Source organism: Rhamphochromis sp. 'chilingali' (genome assembly GCF_963969265.1).
Source record: "Rhamphochromis sp. 'chilingali' genome assembly, chromosome: 6".
NCBI lineage: Eukaryota > Metazoa > Chordata > Actinopteri > Cichliformes > Cichlidae > Rhamphochromis > Rhamphochromis sp. 'chilingali'.
In genome coordinates, this window is record NC_137933.1 from 19,675,108 (window position 1) to 19,695,699 (window position 20,592).

A 20,592-nucleotide genomic window follows, 5' to 3' on the forward strand; every position below is an offset into this window, starting at 1 on the left:
GAAAGGGAGCAAAGTGCTGCTGTGGACTTTACCTTGAAGCTCTGGGAAAGACCGTGTGCATGTGATAAGCTGTAGAGAGGGGAAACAGTGAAGTAGTGGGGACTGGAGATTAAGCGCTCAATGCAAGGAGAGAGAGTGGGAGGAAGGAGAGGGGAGAGGCTGAATCACATGGACAGAGAGCCGGAGTGTGTGAGAGGCTTTGTGCTTAATGTGTGCTTCTCGGGAGAATGAATGATGAGGACTACAGCTCCACTTTCTTCTCCACTGGACGGTGTTTAACAGGAATTTATTTCCACTAAGTCAGCATCTAAATACTGGATTTTGTTCCTGCTCTCAACCTCTGTCTTGCCAAGTGCTCTGAGGAAATGCCGGTAAGATTGTCTCATTAGATTTCTTGTAAATTGTGTTTTGATTAAATGACAGCAGCTCTTTTATTTTGACACAATTTCTTGATAATATAAGGCTAAATCCCCACGCTGTATGCATTTAGCTCTGAATATTAACTCATAATTACTCACTTAACAGAATTAAATTGTAATGTGTAACATTCAGAAAAATACTATAATTATTTGAAGCATAAGACTTATATTTTCACTTTAAGTTTACCAAAATATTTATATTTTAAATAGTCCCATTGCATTTTTCTTTGCTGGTTGTTATTGGACACAAACATTGAGTAGTCTCTGCGGCCACACAGATACGTGTCTCGTTCAATTTCAATGATATTTTTCACAACAGTTGTTTTTAGTGTTTTTATTTTCTTCTGTTTTATTAAACAAGAAAATTTCTTCAGTTGGAAGCTTTTTAAGAAATCTTAATCAGTGTAAGCTAGCAGTGTCAGCCTAATCAAACCTTCAGTGCTTTGTATTGGGGAAAACGCTTCATACTAACCTGCTAATCTATCAGGTGTATCATGCTTGGTGTCTGACCATTCAGGCATGCAGCAGCTGTTGGCTGAGTCCAGAGGTGGGTGTGATGTCTGTTAGCTGTGCATAATTTCGATAGGGACAGACAGGATGTAAAGACATATAAGGACAAGTCCAGAAACACATGCTCTGATGTAAAAAGTTCATCATCTTGTGGGTGAATGGGACTTTTCAAATGTATTTAGTTCAATATTAAATACCATTACTGGGAAACAAGGCAATAGCAATCCTTGAGAACCATGATATCACTGACAGAAACAGCTTTTAGAAATTGTAGTGCAATTTTAAAGAAACATAGGTTTTAATTTATAAATTATTGATTTCTATTTTTTTCTCCCGGGAAACAAACCTGAGAAGAAGGGTGTAAATGTAAAAGCGTAAACTGGACATTTGTCAAATGTTTGATATGTTTTTACAGTTAAATACCAGAATGTCAAGTCTGTGATGCACAGTTTCTTTTATTCAGTTTGTTTGGGATCATTTAAAAATCCTATTAAACTATTTTTGTTCTTCTTGTTGTTCTTGTACTCTCTAAGTATTCATTTGTTACCCTAAATGCACAGCAAAGACCACACACAGAAAAAGAAAAACCTAATTTAAGTGGTTTAAAAAGGGTTGAGGGACTTCCAGAGTATTTCCAGATGTTGCAGTCCATAAAAAAGGGGGGTACACCCTGAATGTCTTATATGATCTCTCCATATAGGGTATCTTTATATGTTAAAAAGGGGCTTTTTCAGTGTTCAGATCATCATTTTAAGTGTAATGTTAAGAAATTTTAAGCAATGGAATAAAAAGAAGAAAAGCTAGAATGAGAAACTACTGAAGTGACAACAAACACTGCCAGAGATTTGTTTTTTCAGACAGAACAAGAGCAAAAATATTCCCAATGATGTCAAAAACACACAAACAAAGGCAAAAATGTGAACTCATTTAAAAAAAAATTCAATGCTTTATAAACTGCATACAACTATATAACTGAACTGCAGTGATTTGATCATTCAGACTCTAAAGTTAAATGAAAATAGTACAAGGATAATTGTTTTATTTTGTTTTTTGAACACTTGCTTTCATTTATTATGAAAGCAACATGTTTAAAAATGTTGGGACACGACCATGTTTACCACACGTTTCATCACCTCCTTGTTTTTCAATTTGGGAACTGAGGATACTGACTGCTGTAACTCTAGAGATAAACACCTTTCCTTTTATTAGTTGATATTTTAGTTACTAAACAATCCAGGGCTTCCTTTCTCACATTTTTTCATCATTTCATAATGTGCAATTTTAAGTTGGGGACGACTCTGGACTGAAGGCAGACTCTTTGTGATGAGCCATGGTGCTGTAATACATGCAGAAGGCGATTTGGCATTGTGTGTGTGAAATTAGGAGTCCTTCCCTGAAAGATTTTGTAAAATGGCATCATGCATTACTCCAAAGTCTGCAACATCATTTAGCAATAATGGTGCCTACACAGATGAGCCCATGCACTGCAGAAGCTCAGACCATCCCAGGTGTGGATGGGAAATTAGATGCTTACAGCTTAAATAGATTAGTCTGAGGACAGCAGCTCATACTCTGGCAAAAGGATATGAGATGGATCTTTGTCAATTTTATAAATGAATCACTTTTTTTTTTTTCATATTTTGACTGGAGAGACTGGCACTGGTTTCCTAGAATGGTCAGGAGGGTGGTCAGCTCAACCAGGTGAGCCACAGCAGTGCCTTCACCTGGTGTTCTTTAAATGCTCTTTAAATCCTTTGAACCCTAACCCTGTGATGTTCCTGTCCATCCAATTTTTGGACGTTGCTGGCATCATATTCAACAAAACTTCTGCGTTCAAACATTAGAAATGTTAGTCTTGTACTATTTTAAATAAAGTAAAACCTTTAATAAGGTTCTCACATTTTATAGTGTCCCCACTTCTTTTTTTATAACCCTGTTTTTGTGAACAGGGTTATAAAACAACCCTTTTTAAATGTGTGCCTGTATGTGTTTGCTGTACACAGTGAAACAAACACAGACAGAATGACAGGCCAAGATGTGAAGACAAAATTGTATTTCTGCTCATGTGCTGTGGCAGTCGGCCTCAGGCGACTCTGACCCACTTATTACTGCAGATGACCCCTGTGTGCGTTAGGCGACCTGGCTCGAGAGCCCTGACCGGGCCCCCACGGTCTTCCTACATTATCTGTCACTCAGAGACACAGCCCTGTCAAAGAAGGTTCACTGCATGCAAGAACAACAACCTAAATGCAGCTATTCCACCACAAAGGACTCCATATAGCACAGCATTGTTACTGGAGCTTCTTTCGGGTAGTTTTATCTGTGCATGTGTTTAGAAACCAATAATGAACACTTAATCGAATAAATAATTAGAAATGACTTATTAAGTCAGAGTTATTTAGTCAGAAAAAAGTTTTTCCAGAAAAAACTAAAGACGTTAGATGTAGCAAAAACTATCCAATTAATACTCACACATGCAAACGCAAACTTTTTTTAAATCTGTCGGAAATGTCAATAAATTAAAAAATTAGAGTGTCTGGCAATTATTTCATGGTTCAGGCTTTACAGGGTTCAGAGGCATCTTTATTTCCAAAATTATTTATTCTAATGGCCATCATCTTCACTGTTATTCCTCATATCGGTTTGCACTGTTGTCAACACTACATTCCTGTAGAAAAAGACCTGATAACAAGTCTTGTAAATGGCTGTTAACTCAACAATTTATTTCTTGAGTAAAAAAATAAATAAATAAAATCGGGGAAGATCTGAAGACCAAAAGAGGTGAGAAACAGGAGAATTTCACTCGAATACACACAAAGAACTGATACTGTAGCTTATATATTTACTACTTTCATACCTCAGAAACATGACGCACATTGAATTTTTTGAAAATATTTTTTTAAAACATACTACACAGTAGACAGCCCTGCAAAGTCTATATCAATTAAAGAAGTGTTGACAGAGACTGAGCATGACTAATCGTCATTATGTGAAGACTTATTTGTTATTTGCTATGTGCTAAAATGTGGACATGGCAGAGTGCCTATCAGCCACTGCAACTACTTTTGCAGTTAATATGATGTAATTAATGATAAGATTCATTAAAACTGGAGATGAAATAAACATATATCTATGTAACGAATCACAACCAACATAGTATTAGCAAAAGAAACAAACCAAAAGACAGTGACGCCGTTCTCATTCACAAAAACCTGAGAAAACTGTTCAAAATACAGTCACCTGCTCAACTGATCATTACAGTTTTTCTCAGTCGATTTGGCAGTTACTGAATTTTACATAGTACCTGAGTCAGCTGCAACAATCAAAACCCCATTCACATTTTTCAAAACTTGAATAGTTCACCACTCTTTAAAGTCTGAGTCATCAAAACCTTCCTGACTAAAGAGTTCTGCAAACAATGTAGAGTAAGAAATGTTCAGAAGCAAAAATGAAATGTGAAGGATTTTTTTATATAAAATGGAGAAAAGTAAAAACATACTCGTGAAATTGTGTGCATCAGAAAACAGACAAAGAAAATAGATCTGAGAACAAAGCACCAACTACTCTATGAAGTAGAGTCACACTACATACACTCAGCAACCACTTTATTAAGTATGCCTGCTCCACTGCTCAATAAAGTAATCCAAATATCTAATCAGCTTTTCACATCAGCAGCAGCTCCATGCATTTACGTATGTAGACATGAACAAGACAGCCTGCTAAAGTTTAAACCGAGCATCAGAATAGATGAAACATGGCCGAATGTGGCATGGTTGTTCGTGTTAAATGGGCTGTTCTGAGTATTTCCGACATTGTTGATGTACTGAAATACACAACCATCTCCAGGGTTTATGGGGAATCGTCTGAATCAGGTTGAGGTCAGAGGAGAATGGCTAGACTACTTTGAGTTTATAGGAAGGCAAGAATAACTCAAATGGTTGATTGTCTCAGACGGGCTGGTTTGTGTATTTCAGAAACGACTGATCTCCTGGGATTTTCTCTGCACACTTATCTCTAACAGAGAATGGTCTGAAAAAGAAAATATCGAGTTCTTTGAGTGAAAATGGCTTGTAGATGCCAGAGGTTAGAGGAGAATGACCAGACTGCTCCAAAATGATAGGAAGGCATCAGTAACTCAAATAACCACTTGTTGCAACCAAGGTATGCAGAAAGGCATCTCTGAATGCTTGATAGGTCAAATATTGAAGCAGATGACCTTCAGCAGCACACCGGCTGCCTTTCCTGTCTGCTGAAAACAGTAAACTAAGAGTAAAGTTTCCATGGGTCAACCAAAATTGGACAACAGAAGATAGAAAAATGTTGTCTGAGAAGTCTCAACTTCTGCTGCAAACCAGGTAGTAGGGTGAGAAGTGACAGGCTGGTATTGTAATGGTGTGGGGATATTCTCTTGCCACTCTTTGGGCCCCTTGGTAACAACTAAGCATTATTGTATATTGAGCAACTGTGTGATGCTATCTTGTCAATATGAACCAAAATCACTGAGCAAGGTTTCCAGCACCTTGTTGAATCTGTGCCATGACAAGACAGGGAACAGAGGAACTTCAGGAACGATTCTAACTCCCCTCTAAAGACTGCTATAGATACCTGAATCATAAAGAAAAAGATTAATAAAACTCCTAACAGCATAGAAGAATACTTTATTAATATTATGGAAAAACATCTCCCAGCTAAGAAACATGTTTCTCATATTTACAAAAGGATTATAAAGGAGTCATGCCAAAACACAGGCTATATTAAGGAGAGATGGGAACTAGAATTAAATGTTATAATCACAGATAATATATGAGAAGAGTTGTGCAAAACCTGTCAAGAGGGAATAAGAAGTCAATTGTAGAGAGAATTTGATTGGAAATTTAAAATCAGACTTTTCAGTACACCTCTTGTTATCTCCTCAAACTATAAAGAACCTAATATAGAACTATGTTGGAGAAAATGTGGGGAAATAGCAGCAAAGTGCACCTAATAAAGTATCCAGTAAATCTGTGGTGGGTAACAGAAAAGGTGTACAAAGCCTCTCTCGATGGCGGCCATCTTTGAGCTGTAAACATCCACACCAATCCCATGCAGGAATCTGCACACTCTAATTATTACACTCTTACTCAGATTTAAGACACAGCAATGGAGGGCTTTTTATAAAAGGAAAGAAAAGCACATCAGTCGCACAAGACGACAAAAACAGCAGTCGTAACGCCCACAAACAAATGCGCAGGGTAACTGTTGATAGTTAAGCAGTTTAGATGTTGGATCTTTGGTCCAGAACTGATTTCTACTGAGACATAAAAAATAAATGACCTTTGTCTTGAGGACTTGAAATTTCAAGTTGTGAAAAAGCTCGTATGTAAATCATCATGCAGCCTATTTTGTTGTGTGTGTGTGTGTGTGTGTGTGCGTGCGTGCGTGCGTGCGTGCGTGCGTGCGTGCGTGTGCGTGCGTGTGTGTGTGTGTGTGTGCGGTCTTTGCTGTCAGCTGCTTGTCTCACTGTGCCTGAGGTCTTGCCACAGGGAAGGCTTCCACTTGTCATCTTCACTCAAGGTAAGGGCAAAAAGCCCCTTAATGAGGTTCATCTCCCATCCTCCCTTAAATAATTTTCCTTTTGTTTTACCACCAGCACCATCAGGAAATTTAAAGTAAAATAATTACTCTGACTTGAAAGCAGTTGTCTAATCCTGTTGATTTTAAGAGCATATAATTTAGACTAGAATCAGTTTTTTTAAACACCCCTATGACACTGTATCTTTCACAGACAAAAGAATGCACTCATAAAAAGACGAAACACAGTCAAAGGCTGAACTATGCTTGACGTCATAATTCCTCACCATTCGCTGCTACCCATTTTAAGAATTTTAGATTTTCAAGAGCTGCTTTCATAAATTGTAAAATGAAAACAGTCTTCTTTAAACACTCTCTTGGCCTTGTTCAGGCTGAGTTATCATTGTGCCTGCAGCTCAGTGTTACCGACACAGAGGGGGAGCAAATATCAAGCTTTAGAGAAAATCAAAAGGGCAGATGGATTTTCTCACAATCTGAATTTTGCTGAACTGAATAACAGATAACGATTCTTCGAAGCTCAGAATTGATTTTCAACATATCTGGCTAATAAAATGAATGCCTTTGGCCACTGCAGCACTGAAATGGCAGGGATATTAAGTTTTTGGTCTGAGACTTATAAACTATAATCTAGTATAATCTGTAAAAGAGGAAAAATCTGTTTAAGAAAAGAACAAAACATAGAAATATTCTGGCCGCTGATAAAGTCATAAAAATACAGAAAAATAATTGTTTATAGCTTTAAATGTCATATTTTGTGTTAAATAAAACTAATTTACAAGGGTGGAAGCAATGAAATGAGATCTTTCTTTTGGCACGATACAGCATAGACTACAGAGCACTGTGAAAACGTCTCAAGTTTCTTTATACGTGGCTTGGAAAATGAGTTAGTACATTTTTAACAAGCTTGAAAATCAGTATTTATTCTACAACACTTCCCTGGGTAAGTGTTCTTGTAATTTCTTGAAGTAGTCTTCAGGAATAGTTCTCCAGGCTTCTTGAAGAACATTCAAAGCCCTTCCTTGAATGTTGGCTGCCTTGTTCTGTTTTGGTTCAATAATACTGAGGTCCAGGCTCTTAGGAGGCCAATCTGATCATCCTAAATGATGTGTTTTTCTGCCCAAGCATATTTTTCCTGCACTAGCAGTGTGTTTTTGATCGTAGTCAATCAGATGCTTTCCAGATAGTATTGCATGTTGGATACAAATCCAACAATACGTTCCATCAATTTTGACAAGATCTCCAACACCACTGCCTGAAGTGCAGCCTCAAACCGTGACAGAGCCTCCACTGTGTTTACAGATGGCTCACTGTAACACTCACAGTTTTACCTCTCTGAGCTCCTCTGCATATATTAATGACACTGTGAACAAAAGTTTAAAATTAACAAAGTGCATAAAGACACAATTTAAAATAGGTTCAGTTGTCTGTTTTGTGTAAACACAACACTGGTTCATCACTTGAGTAAGGTGCCTTTTTTATTTGAATGATCGATACTGTAGCTCAGTGTTAAGTGTGCAAAACAACAACAACAAAAAGCAGAAAAATGATAAAAGCATCCATCGACTGCTTATTTCTGCTCTAAAGTGTAATCTTATCATGGCAGGTCTGGGAGGACTGACTTCCTTTAAGGAGCTGCAGTTAATGACACTTCTCCATTGTCCTAATTTTAAAACCCTGGAAGTTGCCCCTTGGTTTTTGCTGTGAACCGCAGCTGAAAGAGACTTGACTCCAACTAAATGACAGTTTGGGTTTCACTGACGACAACTTTCCATTGTTAGCTTTCAGATGCACCACAGTGGGGCTTGTGAGACGGCGAGGATGTAAAATTCATTTTAACAGAACTCCACAGAGAGCCACAGCTGTGCATTTTCCTAAGCATGCTTGAGCAGCAGAGGGGTCTTTGGGAAACTCAGGAACATGATACCAAAAAACAAACATTACAGATATGCACCGGATGTGTCTGCTGTTATTTATGTGCAGCTAATTTGTAACAACAATAATGTTTTCATGGAGGCATATGGGGCCAACCAGATTATGTTTCTGTTAGGATAAAGACAAACAATGTTAATATTGAAGTATTCAACATACTTTTAAGCTTGTGTTGAGACACTGTCAGCACACATCAGACTGCACTCTAGTTTTATGCAGAAAGAGACTGAACAATACAACAATACCACCCTGACCGAGTTGGTATTGTTGCCCAAAATTAATCACAGACAGGAGTGTGCTCGCTCTTCACACTTTGGACTCACATGTCTATCCTTTGCATTCATATGACTGCTGCTGTGGCCAGGACGTATAAATGTAGAACATCGTTTGCTCTGAAAAAATGTCTCTAAACAATCCAAGCAGCAATTGCATTTCTCAGCACAACATAACCATGAAAACGAAAGATTCGTAATTGTCTTTTGAGGCAGGGTTGACATGAAAGAGATGAGCTCAGAGGAAGAAATATCAGAAGTGACGAGAGCTTGACAGGAAAGCCTTGCTTTGAAAGTACAAGAAGACAAATAAAGCTCTTTCTCTTTATTTTACAATGCGAAAAGGTGAGAAAACCACGAAAGCTCATTTGTACCTATGAGGAACAGCATGCCCCGTTGTTTCATAAGCATACGCAAACGATGGGTAAACATGAAAAGTAATCACATACTTAGGATTTCTAGTATTTTGAAAAGCAAATGAGATAAAGCAGCCAATACAGAACATAACAAATTAAAATTAAGGCGTTAGGAGTGATCCAAAATCTTTTTGTCACATGAAAAACAGAAATGTCAGACAACCAAATGTCTTTTTTTCGTTTCAAGATAACCAGGGATGGAAAACCTCCAATAATGAGAACACTGTTTATAATTTACTCAGATGATAAGTGTGAACACACCACTGACATCTAGACATTTGCAATCTGACAGGCCTTATCAACATTAGCAGGAAGTAAAAGTGTTTCCAGCAAGTAAACGATTGACCCACACATGCTGGAGACTGAATCAGAATCAGAATCAGAATCAGAAAGGGGTTTATTGCCAAATGTTGAGCAGGTTTACAACATTAGGAAATTGCTGCGGTGCTTCAGTGCAAACATAGTGTCATAAATAGCACTTAAATAGACATGAAAAAATAAAAGTAGGGATAAGAATTAAAAGTGCTACGTAGAAAGATATGTGCATGAGATATACATGAGATATATACATGAGAATAAGAATTAAGAGTGCTACGTTGAAAGATATATACATGAGTGCAGGTGGTGATCAGTGCCAATCATGGAATGATGCAGTGAACACAGCGTAGGGTCATGTGTTAGTGGCGGGAACAGTCATATGGTTATTGTTCATGTGTCCAACAGCAGAGGGGAAGAAACTGTTCTTATGGCGAGAGGTTCTGGTGCGAATGGACCAGAGCCTCCTGCCTGAGGGGAGCAGGTCAAACAGACTGTGTCCAGGGTGAGAAGGGTCAGCTGAGATCCGAGCTGCACGCCGCAATGTCCTGGAGGTGTACAGGTCCTGCAGAGATGGGAGTCTGCAGCCAATCACCTTCTCAGCAGAGCGCACAACACGCTGCAGTCTCTGTTTGTCCCTGATAGTGGCTCCAGCGTACCACACGGTGATGGAGGAGGTGAGGATGGACTCGATGATTGCAGTGTAGAATTGCATCATCGTCCGTGTTGGCAGGTTGAATTTCTTCAGCTGCCTCAGGAAGTACATCCTCTGCTGGGCTTTCTTGATGACGGAGGTGATGGTGGGCTCCCACTTCAGGTCCTGGGTGATGGTGGTACCCAGGAAGCGGAATGAGTCCACAGAGGTGATGGGGGTGTCAGTCAGGATGATGGGGGGGAGTGGGGCTGTGTGCTTCCTGAAGTCCACAATAATCTCCACTGTCTTCTGGGCATTCAGCACCAGGTTGTTGTGGCTGCACCAGGACACCAGACGTTCAACCACTTGTACCAAAGTCACTTGTACCAAAGGTGCATCTGTGTAATCTAATTTATTGTTTGTAAAATCTTACATCTCAGTAAGAGTCACTTAATTAAAACAAATAACAAAGTGACCAAAATTTCAAAATGATGAAATTTCTTATCAGCTTTATAAATATAAATTTATTTTTCTGTTCATAAAGCTACGTTCAGCTGATCCCTTATTCACGAAGGGTCACCACGTGTTTCGTTTAGCAGATATTTAGCGTGATATCGTTTCCGTGATATCATATAATTTTTTTTGTCTCCGCCCAGGATCAAACCCACTTCACTAAATTGCTAATAACAAGTAAAACGTCAGGTTGTTTTATATCTGGCCCTTGTTTCCAGACAAGCTTTGAGGGTCTTTCATATCTGATCTTAATTCAACCCTGAACCATGAGCCAGTCACAGAAAAAATACACAAGTGTTTCCCTTGCTTCTCAAGAACCTCTAATTCCCTGCTGATATTAGTGAAAGGACTTCAGCCACAGCTGTGATGTTTTGTTGACCATGTTTCTGCACACAAAGCTGCACAGCAAATGCAGGCTTTGATTTGGTTTTGCTCTGGTCTGAATATGTCCACTCCTGTTACCTTTTGTTTCGTCCTCTGTGCGTACCTTCCTGCTCTCTGGCCCAGTGAACAGCATAAATGATTGAAGGACTCGTGTATTTAGTTGTCAGCTGAGACAGACATTTGGTACTGAACTCAGAGTTTCAGCATGGGAACTGACAGCATCGAGGTGCTTCCAACAGTGTTAGGGCACAGAAACAGCACGTAGCTGGTACACACAAGTAATAAATTCAGTGCCAATACTCTCCAGCTGGAGAAAAAGAAGACTACCTATGATTTGTAAGGCTATTTTTTATTCAGCCTTTAGTGTAACATATCTGTACTGCAACATAAGCACAACCTCTCTACCCTACACATGTCATATACTACAGACTTTTAGCACTTCAAACCCTTTGAGTCAAGCATATTATTGGATTACATGCTTCAATTTATATTAAAAGCTATGTTTGTAAGAACTGTTTTAATGCCACTGTTTGAATGGCAGCAAAGATATAGAGTATACACACTTATGTCTTATGGTGGCTTTCAGAGGTTAAAATCAAACATCCCTAAATTTGCAGATGATACATATATATTAAAAGGTTTGCTACTGACTGCAGTAACCGATTCAAAGCTTTAAATGATGTGATTTTGAGTGCTGCAAAAGTGCTATTGTGTCTGGTATGAACGACCTAAAATTATCTGACATTTGTTAAAAAATAAAATTTCTATTGAAATCATGAGAAATAACAAATTTAATGCGATTTTTAACAACTGCATTTAGAAAATCTTTTTAGAAATAGAGAATTAGAAAAAAAAACATTGGTTCAATTCGGCCATCAAAAAGAGAAATACCATGACTGTTAACTGTTGGACATAATGTGCTTATTATGTGATATAAGGTTTTCAATGCTTACCTATTTTTTTCCCATTAGGAGAGTTTCCCAGTCCAGGACATGGTCTCCTGAGTGGTCCCGCCACCACTGCATCACAAGCCTTAAAACCAGTCTAACCTGGGACATGACTGCTCTGCTTCCCAACGTCAGTGTTCCTGGGAGTACGGCAGCTTTGCTGGTGACCACTGACTGTCCGTTTAACCTGACTGCAGCTGCTCAGGCAGGACTGGGGTCAGGCCATTCAGTGGCCCCACTATGTACCGTGTGTTGCTGTGGGGTTCTCAATCGCACCTTGGCAGTGGCATTCATGGTCAGCCTAGCATTTGCCATCGTGGTTGGGAACGTGGTCACACTTACAGTGTTTGTGCAGACCAGACAGTCGAGAACACCACAGGGATACCTGAAAGGTAAATGTTGTGAACTGTGTGTTGAGACAACTTTTGTTGTAATTTTGTGCTATATAAATAACATTTATTGAATTGAATTAAAAAATAATAATTGAACTGCTTTATCACCACATCTTAACATGTACATCTAGAGTGTAAATCAAGTTTCATGGATTGATTCCAGTAGAGCCCGACCAACATCAGATATTTACCGATATTTGATATGAAATCTGATATCAGCTGATATATTTTTTTCTTTCAGGCACAGGAAACATAAACAGATTTACCTGACATTGGTCATGTGCAGTTATTTATAACTCCTTACTAATATAATATAACGATTCTGTTCATATTGCTACATTAAGTCATAGATCACTGGTTTACATTTCTTGTATCTGCTGGCTGTTGTGTTTGTGTGGTTCCAAACACATGCAGGAACGTTGTAGAGTGCCCTCTGGTGGACAAACTATGCAACCTTAATACTAACAACAAGATTATAAGAGTTTGTTCCACCTCTTCTTTCCTTTTGTATTTTAATTTATCCTCTGGTATATCACATAGATATTACTGGGCAATATATCGTCCCTCAACATTATATTGGTAGGGCTCTAATTTCAAGAAACGCAAAAAACAATTCCTTAGTAAAATTTAATTTCCTGTTTGTAAAATGCAGTAATATTAACCCTTTAAGACCTACCATAGAACCAAGTCCGCCAGAGCTTATATTATATTTTTACATGCTGTGGAGCCATTTTTGGGAGCATTTCAAGTTGCTATACATCAATACAACCATTATAGCCCAGATTTTAATAATATGTATTCATTAAGTGCATAGTAATTACATAAATTGCAAAAAAGTGCAATAAACTACAAAAAAATTGAAAATCGTTTTTGATTTTTTGACATATATTTGTAGTTAGAGAAATTTAAGAGTCTTATCCCTCAAAACTGTAAATACAAAAAAGTTGCACAAAATAGTTTCCCACCACAGGAAAATTATTTTGAGTGTCTTCATAGTTTTATTTTTGAAATACACCAATTTTTATACACTGTAGGAAAAACGAAAATAAGTATTATTCCGCAAATTTGCAAAAAAGCAGCATATGCATCAAAATAAACTATTTCCAGCAGTGCAATATGAGTCCTAAGCATCCCAGAAACGACACAGAAAGTCATAAAGTCAAAGATAACTTTTAAAAAGAGCAGTATAGGCCCTGAGGCCCTGATCGCAAAAAAGACTACATTTCCGCGAAAATGACGTCACTTCCGGTTTCGGGCAGGTAATGGCGGAAATGCAAAAGTTCGCGCTGACGTCTATTCCAACGTAGGAAGTGTTTTGAACAGCTGATCAGATCGGTAAAGCGTGTTTCTGGAATATTATGTTTTTGTTCCTGCAAGCGCTTTTTATGCAGTTTTTGCAAAGCTTTATGTGGAAGGAAACCGTGACCTAGGACAAGCTGATGGCATCAGATGTAAGTACAACTCCTCCGGTTTCATATGCAAAAAAATTTTTTGCGTTAGCTTACGTGGTTGCAGTGCTACTGGGATTTAAAAATAGTTACGCATAACAGAGCGTTCCCGCTCCGATCGGCTCTAAAGGGTTAAAGAAGACTTTTTTTTTCAGTCTAGAGAGATATAAGAGAATCTTTAATTTTAAGCAATAAATATATTGTAAATTGTATTATATGTATAATGTATAAGTATTGCATTCCTTTCACAAGGTGGCAGTGACCAGAAGGGATTATAAAGTATTATAAATCAACTTCAAATTCAAATTCAAATTTTATTTGTCACGTACACAGTCGTACACAGTCATACACAGTACGATATGTAGTGAAATGCTTAGACAACTGCTCGTGACCTAAAAAAAAAGAAAAAAAAGAAAAAGTCTATGAATAAGATAGGAAATAAATATGAAAAATTAAAAAGGGTAAATTTAACTAGGAAGGAATAAAATATAAATTAAGGTTAAAAATGAAATAACTGTACAACACAATTTAGAATGAAGGGTAAATTTAACTGGGAAAGAATAAGATAAAATATATAAATTAAAGTTGAAAATAAAATAACTGTACAACAAAATACACAATATAGAACTATATAAGAATGTATGAAGAAATATAAATAAATAAATAAATAAATATATACACAATAACAGCAGCTGTACAAGTATTAACTGGAAATGAAGAATATAGTGACCAGTGTTGTGCAATCCACATTATGTCTTATACTAAATAGTTTCATTCAGCACAACCGATTCATTTAAATTTATGGAAAACCTAAATCAGAAAGGTTGTTTTTTAAATTCTGCAAATAAAGCAGTTCTTGTGATTAATGGTAAAATGCTAAGTAAATGATAATAAGGAAAACTAAATACAGCTATCCAACATGACATCTTCCTCTTCTTTCTTCTCTGTGACAGTGTCTCTGGCCATAGCAGATATGATGGTCGGTGTCCTCGTGGTTCCTTTTTCCATCTACACTGAAATCTCTCTGATGGTAACCACCACGCCCCCTGTTTGGTATCAGGGTACTTCTACTTCCCCTGCCAACTCCTCTTCTCGTGGTGGACTAGTAAGCCCATGGCAGCCCTGCATGCTGATTGGTCCAGTGTTTGCTGGATGCACATTTGTTTCCATCAGCACCATTTTCCTAATGACTTTGGAGCGCAGTGTGGCCATCCTGTGGCCACTCCAAAAGGACGCCTTGGTGACCCGAAGACGAACTCTGTTCCTCATCCTGTTCTCCTGGGCTTCCAGCTTTCTGCTGGCTTTAGCGCCTCTCATCTTCAGCAGAAACTTCACTTTGGAGTACAATGAGTGCAGTCGCATGTGTAACTACACCCCACTCATGCTTGGAGGCCATCTCCCGCCTGATGCCAACATCTTGTTGTTATTCCCAGCGTTCGATTTCACACTGCTCGGTGGCACATTGGCTGTTAATATCGTGTCTTTCACTAGCATTCGGCGGTACTCCCAAAAACGCAAACTACTCTCAGAGGGGAGTCTGAGCGATGGAGGAGGAGGAGGTGGAGGATGCCCTCACAGGCCCTCTTTTTCAGACATCAAAGCAGCCAAAACAATTGGCATATTAACATTTGCCTTTACAGCATCCTTCACGCCCATTGCAGTGTTTGTGCTCGGGAACGTGGTGGGATACACCTGGTGTAATTTCTCCTTTTTTGCCTTCTGGATTCTGACAGGAAACAGTTGCTGTAATGTTATTATTTACAGCGTCAGGGACCACCGCTTCAGGAAGGGTGTGACCCTGCTGTTTCAACGAGATCAATCCCCCCCGCATGGCGAGAAGAACTAAGAGACGCGTAAATCTGTGTTGTGGCTGTGACCCAAAGTATGACTTGGAATAGTTTAAAAAGTAGAGAAAGGTGAAGAATGGGTTTATTCGCTTACTCTGTGAAAAGATTGTCATCCCTTTCCTGTTTTCAAAGAGAGGAAAAAAGGAACCCTGCCTATTTCAACTTGTGGTCCTTAATATGCCATCAATAATCTCTCTTGCTAAAGCATTATGTTAAAAACATATGAATTTCATCCATTAAAAAAGCAGCAACGTTATTCCATATTATGACCTATAAAGGCTGTGATTATTTTACATGTGCAATGCACTCTGGATTGATGATGGAAACGAGTTCGACTCATTACATCAGTCTCACAACCAAGTACATAATGTATGAACGCTACGAAATGTCTAAAGGAAACAAGAAAAGAGATATTAATCTACACAGTTTTCTCATCCATAGCAAGAGAAAGGGAAATGATCGGGCACATGCGGATGAAGACAACTTCCAAAAGACCCCGAGCTGTGTTCTTGACACTTCTGTACTAACACATTTGATTAATTTAGAGCTCACAAACACTTTTTGTTGTTGTTGGTGAGAAGCAGAAGCTAAGACCAAAAGCTGCACCTATAATTTGTCTCCCCAAAAATGCAGACAGCAAGTGAAAGTGAAAATAACTTTAAGATAGCCTGGGAACAGAAAGTATTAAATGTAAAGATGCTCTGCAGGCAGCAAAATATAACTTATGGCAGGTGCTGCCTTTGAAAGTGCACCAAAGTGTGTTTAAGAGTCTATAAACATAAAGTGTCTTGAGGAGAGATTGACTACATTGAAAAGGTGGATGGTAGGCTGAAATTACAGGTTAGGAAAGACATTTTATCATAACCTGATACACTCCCCTTTCACACCTCTCAAGTGGCTGCACAGAAAAGGATTTTGTCCCATGCTTGCTTCTTCAGCTCTGTGATCGTCTTCATTGTTGGGGTTTTTTAGTGAAGAGGAAACAGAAAGCAGGAAGAGAGAGTGGTGGAAGACACTCCACAAAGGGCCACGGTTCAAAGTCAAATCTGGTTAAATGCATTTAGCCTTTCAGCACATGGTTGCCTGCTCAACCTGGGAGAAGGTCATCCTCGTTTTTTGTTTTTTAATTCTGAGTTATGCCAACAGTCTTTTCATGTTCAGTTATGTCATTCTCAGATTTTAGTTGAATGGGATGTGCTATCTAGCCCAGCGGTTCCCAACCCCTGGGCCTCGGACCGGTACCGGTCCGTGAGTCGTTTGGTACCGGGCCGCGAGAGTTGAGGCTCAGGTGTGAAATGTATAGTTTTCAGGGTTTTTATCGGTTTTCAGCGTTATTTTGTTATCGTTTTTATCGTTTACTCGGTTTTCCTTGGTCTTTTCACGTGTGTTATGAATAAATCTTCTTTTTTTCGCTACCGGTACTAGTTTTATTTTGTTGTATTTATCTGCGACACCTTAAAGGCCGGTCCATGAAAATATTGTCGGGCATAAACCGGTCCGTGGCGCAAAAAGGGTTGGGGACCGCTGATCTAGCCTACCTGCACCATAAATAACAATGGTGGCCTATTATTTTTTTTATTAAAAAAAAACTAAATATCTACATTACATCATGTTTAAGTTGTTGTGGTGTTGTGGGCATAATAAGTCATGTCTTTGTAGTCGCTTTTTTTTTACAGGTAGTAAACATATTTATTTCTGCTAAGATGTTGACCATTTTACCACTGACTTGCTTTTTAAATCAGCCTCAAGTGGTCATTTGAAGAACTGCAGTTTTTGGCATTAAGCATTACCTTCATTATTAAGCCCCATATGTTGTCTCTTGGACTGGGTTTATACAAACATGATCAAATCTGCCTATAAACACATAGAAAGTTTCCTTACCTTTCTTTTTTTTTTTAATGTGAGTTTCTGTGGTTCATGTCCAGGGTAAAAAATAAATCAACAAATAAACAGTTGCCAAGTAACCACTCTAGACGATTATTGGTGTCAACAAAGAAACAATTTAGTAACACCTTTGTGAGGTTTAGAGGTGCTGGTAGGCGGAGAGTTTTGTTTTTGTATCCAGTTTTTAGACCAAGCCATTTCCTGGTTTAAGCTAATTTGAGGTGTTTTCATCACCTAACACGTTTCCAAAAAAGCCGAGGCTCAAGAGTTCCCATAAGTCAAATGTAAATGCCATTCAAATGGAAACACATAAAACTTTAAATGAAAAAGTTCTGAAAAAGTTAAAAAACGCTTTCAGGTTTGTCCACATATTATGGATCGTGACTGAAAAGGTCATTAACTGCACAACAGCAAGTCCTTGCAGTGAGTCTACTGCCACAACAAATCCATATCCTCTCCCCGGGTGTCCTTGTTTCCTCTCTCCAAATCTAAACCTTGCTTTCAAAGGGCTTTAATGAGCCTTTCACAAATTTCAGAGAAAAAAGTATGTCAAGGAGCCACAACAGCCACAACTGCATAATGAGTAGTTTATTTGTAACTTTTTTTTTAATCTTTTGTTTGTTTTTGTGTTGTTTTTTAATGACAGCAGTGTTTTTGTCACCTGTTAATTTATAATGGGGTTTGTTTGTAATTAGAAATCATGTTACAGCCTCCTCATAGGAAACAGTTAAGGTTACTTTTAAAATCCATTAATTCAGTTTATTTTGATAACAGTCTGCCTCAAGTATCAGAAATGCACTTTATCAGTTGCTATATGAGCCATTTCCATTGTGCCAGGTGTCGGACACAAATATTATTTTGGACAGATTTTTATTTTTAGCTTTGTATTTTGTCTGCATATTAAAGAATGATCTGTGTATTTATTAACCCTTGTGTGGTGTTCGTATTTTTGTTACTCAGCCAGTGTTCATGGGTCTGGTGGACCCGCTAGAGTTTTGGCTTTCCAAATTAACACTATCAAACAATTTTATGTTAAATTACTCAACAGATGTTTACTTCATCCCAATTACAAGACATATGAACAGCAAACATGGTTAATTTTTTCCCTTTACCTTTGTTAGATCACATTTATGAATTAATGTGCTTCTCGTTTTTCTTTTATATAAAATGTTATAAATAAATCAGTTATAATCAAGTGGAGTGAGTGGAAAGACACAACACATTTACACGTGAAAAAATAATTAATTGTTTAATTTTTCTTTTGAAAAAAACTGAACACGGGTCTCACAGACCCGAACACCATACAAGGGTTAAATCAGTACTGACTAAATGAATGGGACTCCAGCCACTTGAGATGTAGAATAAAAACATTATGATATATAGCGGACCCTCGGTCTATCTTTTCAGGGTATAACATACAATGTATAACATGAAATAATGTGTTTCTTGTGTACTTATTTTAATTCTGTATTGTACGAATTAATTATATTTATAAATAATGAGAATTTTGAAGTATAAAATGTCATTAATTTATTTCTTGACAGAATAGCGTAATTTGAGCTATTCTGTCACAACTGAGATCCCTTTGAATGCAGGGAGGAGGTTATTCTTGCCATTGCTGCTGTAAGCAGTTTACAGATTATTCTGTGAATCCATAAACAGCAACCCAACAGTTCGATTGACATAAGAGTGAAAACATTTTTTGTAACTTACCATGAAGTGATTGTTTGACATTTGGAAAGTACATTTATTAGCTCACTGGTCACCTTTACCACAGCAACGAAATTTAAAAGAAATTGGTATTCCACACACAAGTACCTTGGTTTTTAATGTCAAATATGCTGACATATGGTACATGGAAGTTTGTTTTTGGCAATATTAAGAAACATTTGATTGATGCTAATGTGTTTTAAATGGACACTCGCATTGTAATGGCTGATAGGCAAGTTAGATTTTAGAGGTAAGTCTGAAAACAAGTTCTAAAATACACTACATAATAAATCAGCCTCCCAAATCAGGGAACTGGAGGAATCTGTGGAGCTTGTGATTGCATATTTGGATAAAAGATTTAAAACTGCAAAAAAGACAAAAGGATAAGCCAATCATGTAGCTGGGAAAATATTAGAAAACGACGACGTAAGATAAAATAAGAATTTACCTGCCAGCAAATATAAAGCTCACAATTAATATGTTTTATTTATTTAACCCTTTCACGCATAGTGGTCGCTACAGTGAGCAGCTATTCAAAGACTGTTTTCTTGTATTTGTGTCAGTGTTGATGGTATACTTGCACATAGACCACTACGTTGGACACTGATGTGTCACTCCATACCCTGCCACCCTCTGGTCGTTTAATGTTACTATAGATGTATGCCGTGTTTCATTGTAAATATTGTTATTTAACCCTGTCATGGATGAATTATGACAACCTCAATCAGGATTTTTTCTTACGTATTTTTATTCATCTTTTCATGCCTAAAGATGAATAAAAACACTTAAAAAAAAGTCCTAATTGAGGTTGTCATAATTCATGCATGACAGGGTTAAACCATAAAAAATGAAATCAAAGACACTTTATTTTTATTTATTTACACCAAACACCATTAAACACCATAGACATGCAATTGTATATATTATAAAACATTTACAGTCGCACAAATTTTAAAAACTTGCCCAAAATTTGTACATAATTTTTAGGATGAGCTTTATTGGGGCTGGAAGGATTGTGTTACCTTTGGACAGACCAGTTTAGCAGTTTGCCCTGCCGTCCAGTGTTTGTGTTAAACCAAATTGCGGGATTTTTACCTTTCTCAGTTCTCAGTAAGAAGATTAATAATGTACTTACCAAACTGTCAAACTAACCATCCATCCAGCCATCCATCCATCCCTCTCGCCCTAAGACAGCTGGGATAGGCTCCAGCACCCCCCGCAACCCTGAAAAGGATAAGCGGAATGGATGGATGGATGCAAACTGTCAAACTACTCATTTAAATCATAGATCTCACAGAATGGATGAATGAATGAAAAACATTTTCCAGGAAAAACTATCATTATCTTCTAGTTTAAAAATTTGTCACAGCAAGGTTTCAAATCAAAAGCATTTCAATCATC

The 20,592-nt window shown here is 37.8% G+C and overlaps 1 protein-coding gene across 1 annotated transcript; it reads left to right on the plus strand.

Moving 5' to 3' along the window:
* The first annotated feature begins 146 nt into the window (after positions 1-146).
* On the plus strand, positions 147-19,131 carry LOC308398131 (trace amine-associated receptor 13c). The gene is made up of 3 exons (XM_080884572.1): positions 147-371; positions 11,935-12,302; positions 14,704-19,131. The coding sequence occupies exons 2-3, from the start codon at positions 12,020-12,022 to the stop codon at positions 15,594-15,596; spliced, it is 1,176 nt and encodes a 391-aa protein (XP_080740698.1). The 5' UTR covers positions 147-371; positions 11,935-12,019; the 3' UTR covers positions 15,597-19,131.
* The last annotated feature ends 1,461 nt before the right edge of the window (positions 19,132-20,592 follow it).

Bases quoted from the DNA above. Each gene is read 5' to 3' on its own strand.
- LOC308398131 (XM_080884572.1), top strand. From the start codon at position 12,020: ATGACTGCTCTGCTTCCCAACGTCAGTGTTCCTGGGAGTACGGCAGCT. The intron at 12,303-14,703 runs GTAAATGTTGTG...TCTCTGTGACAG, and splicing joins ACCACAGGGATACCTGAAAG to TGTCTCTGGCCATAGCAGAT.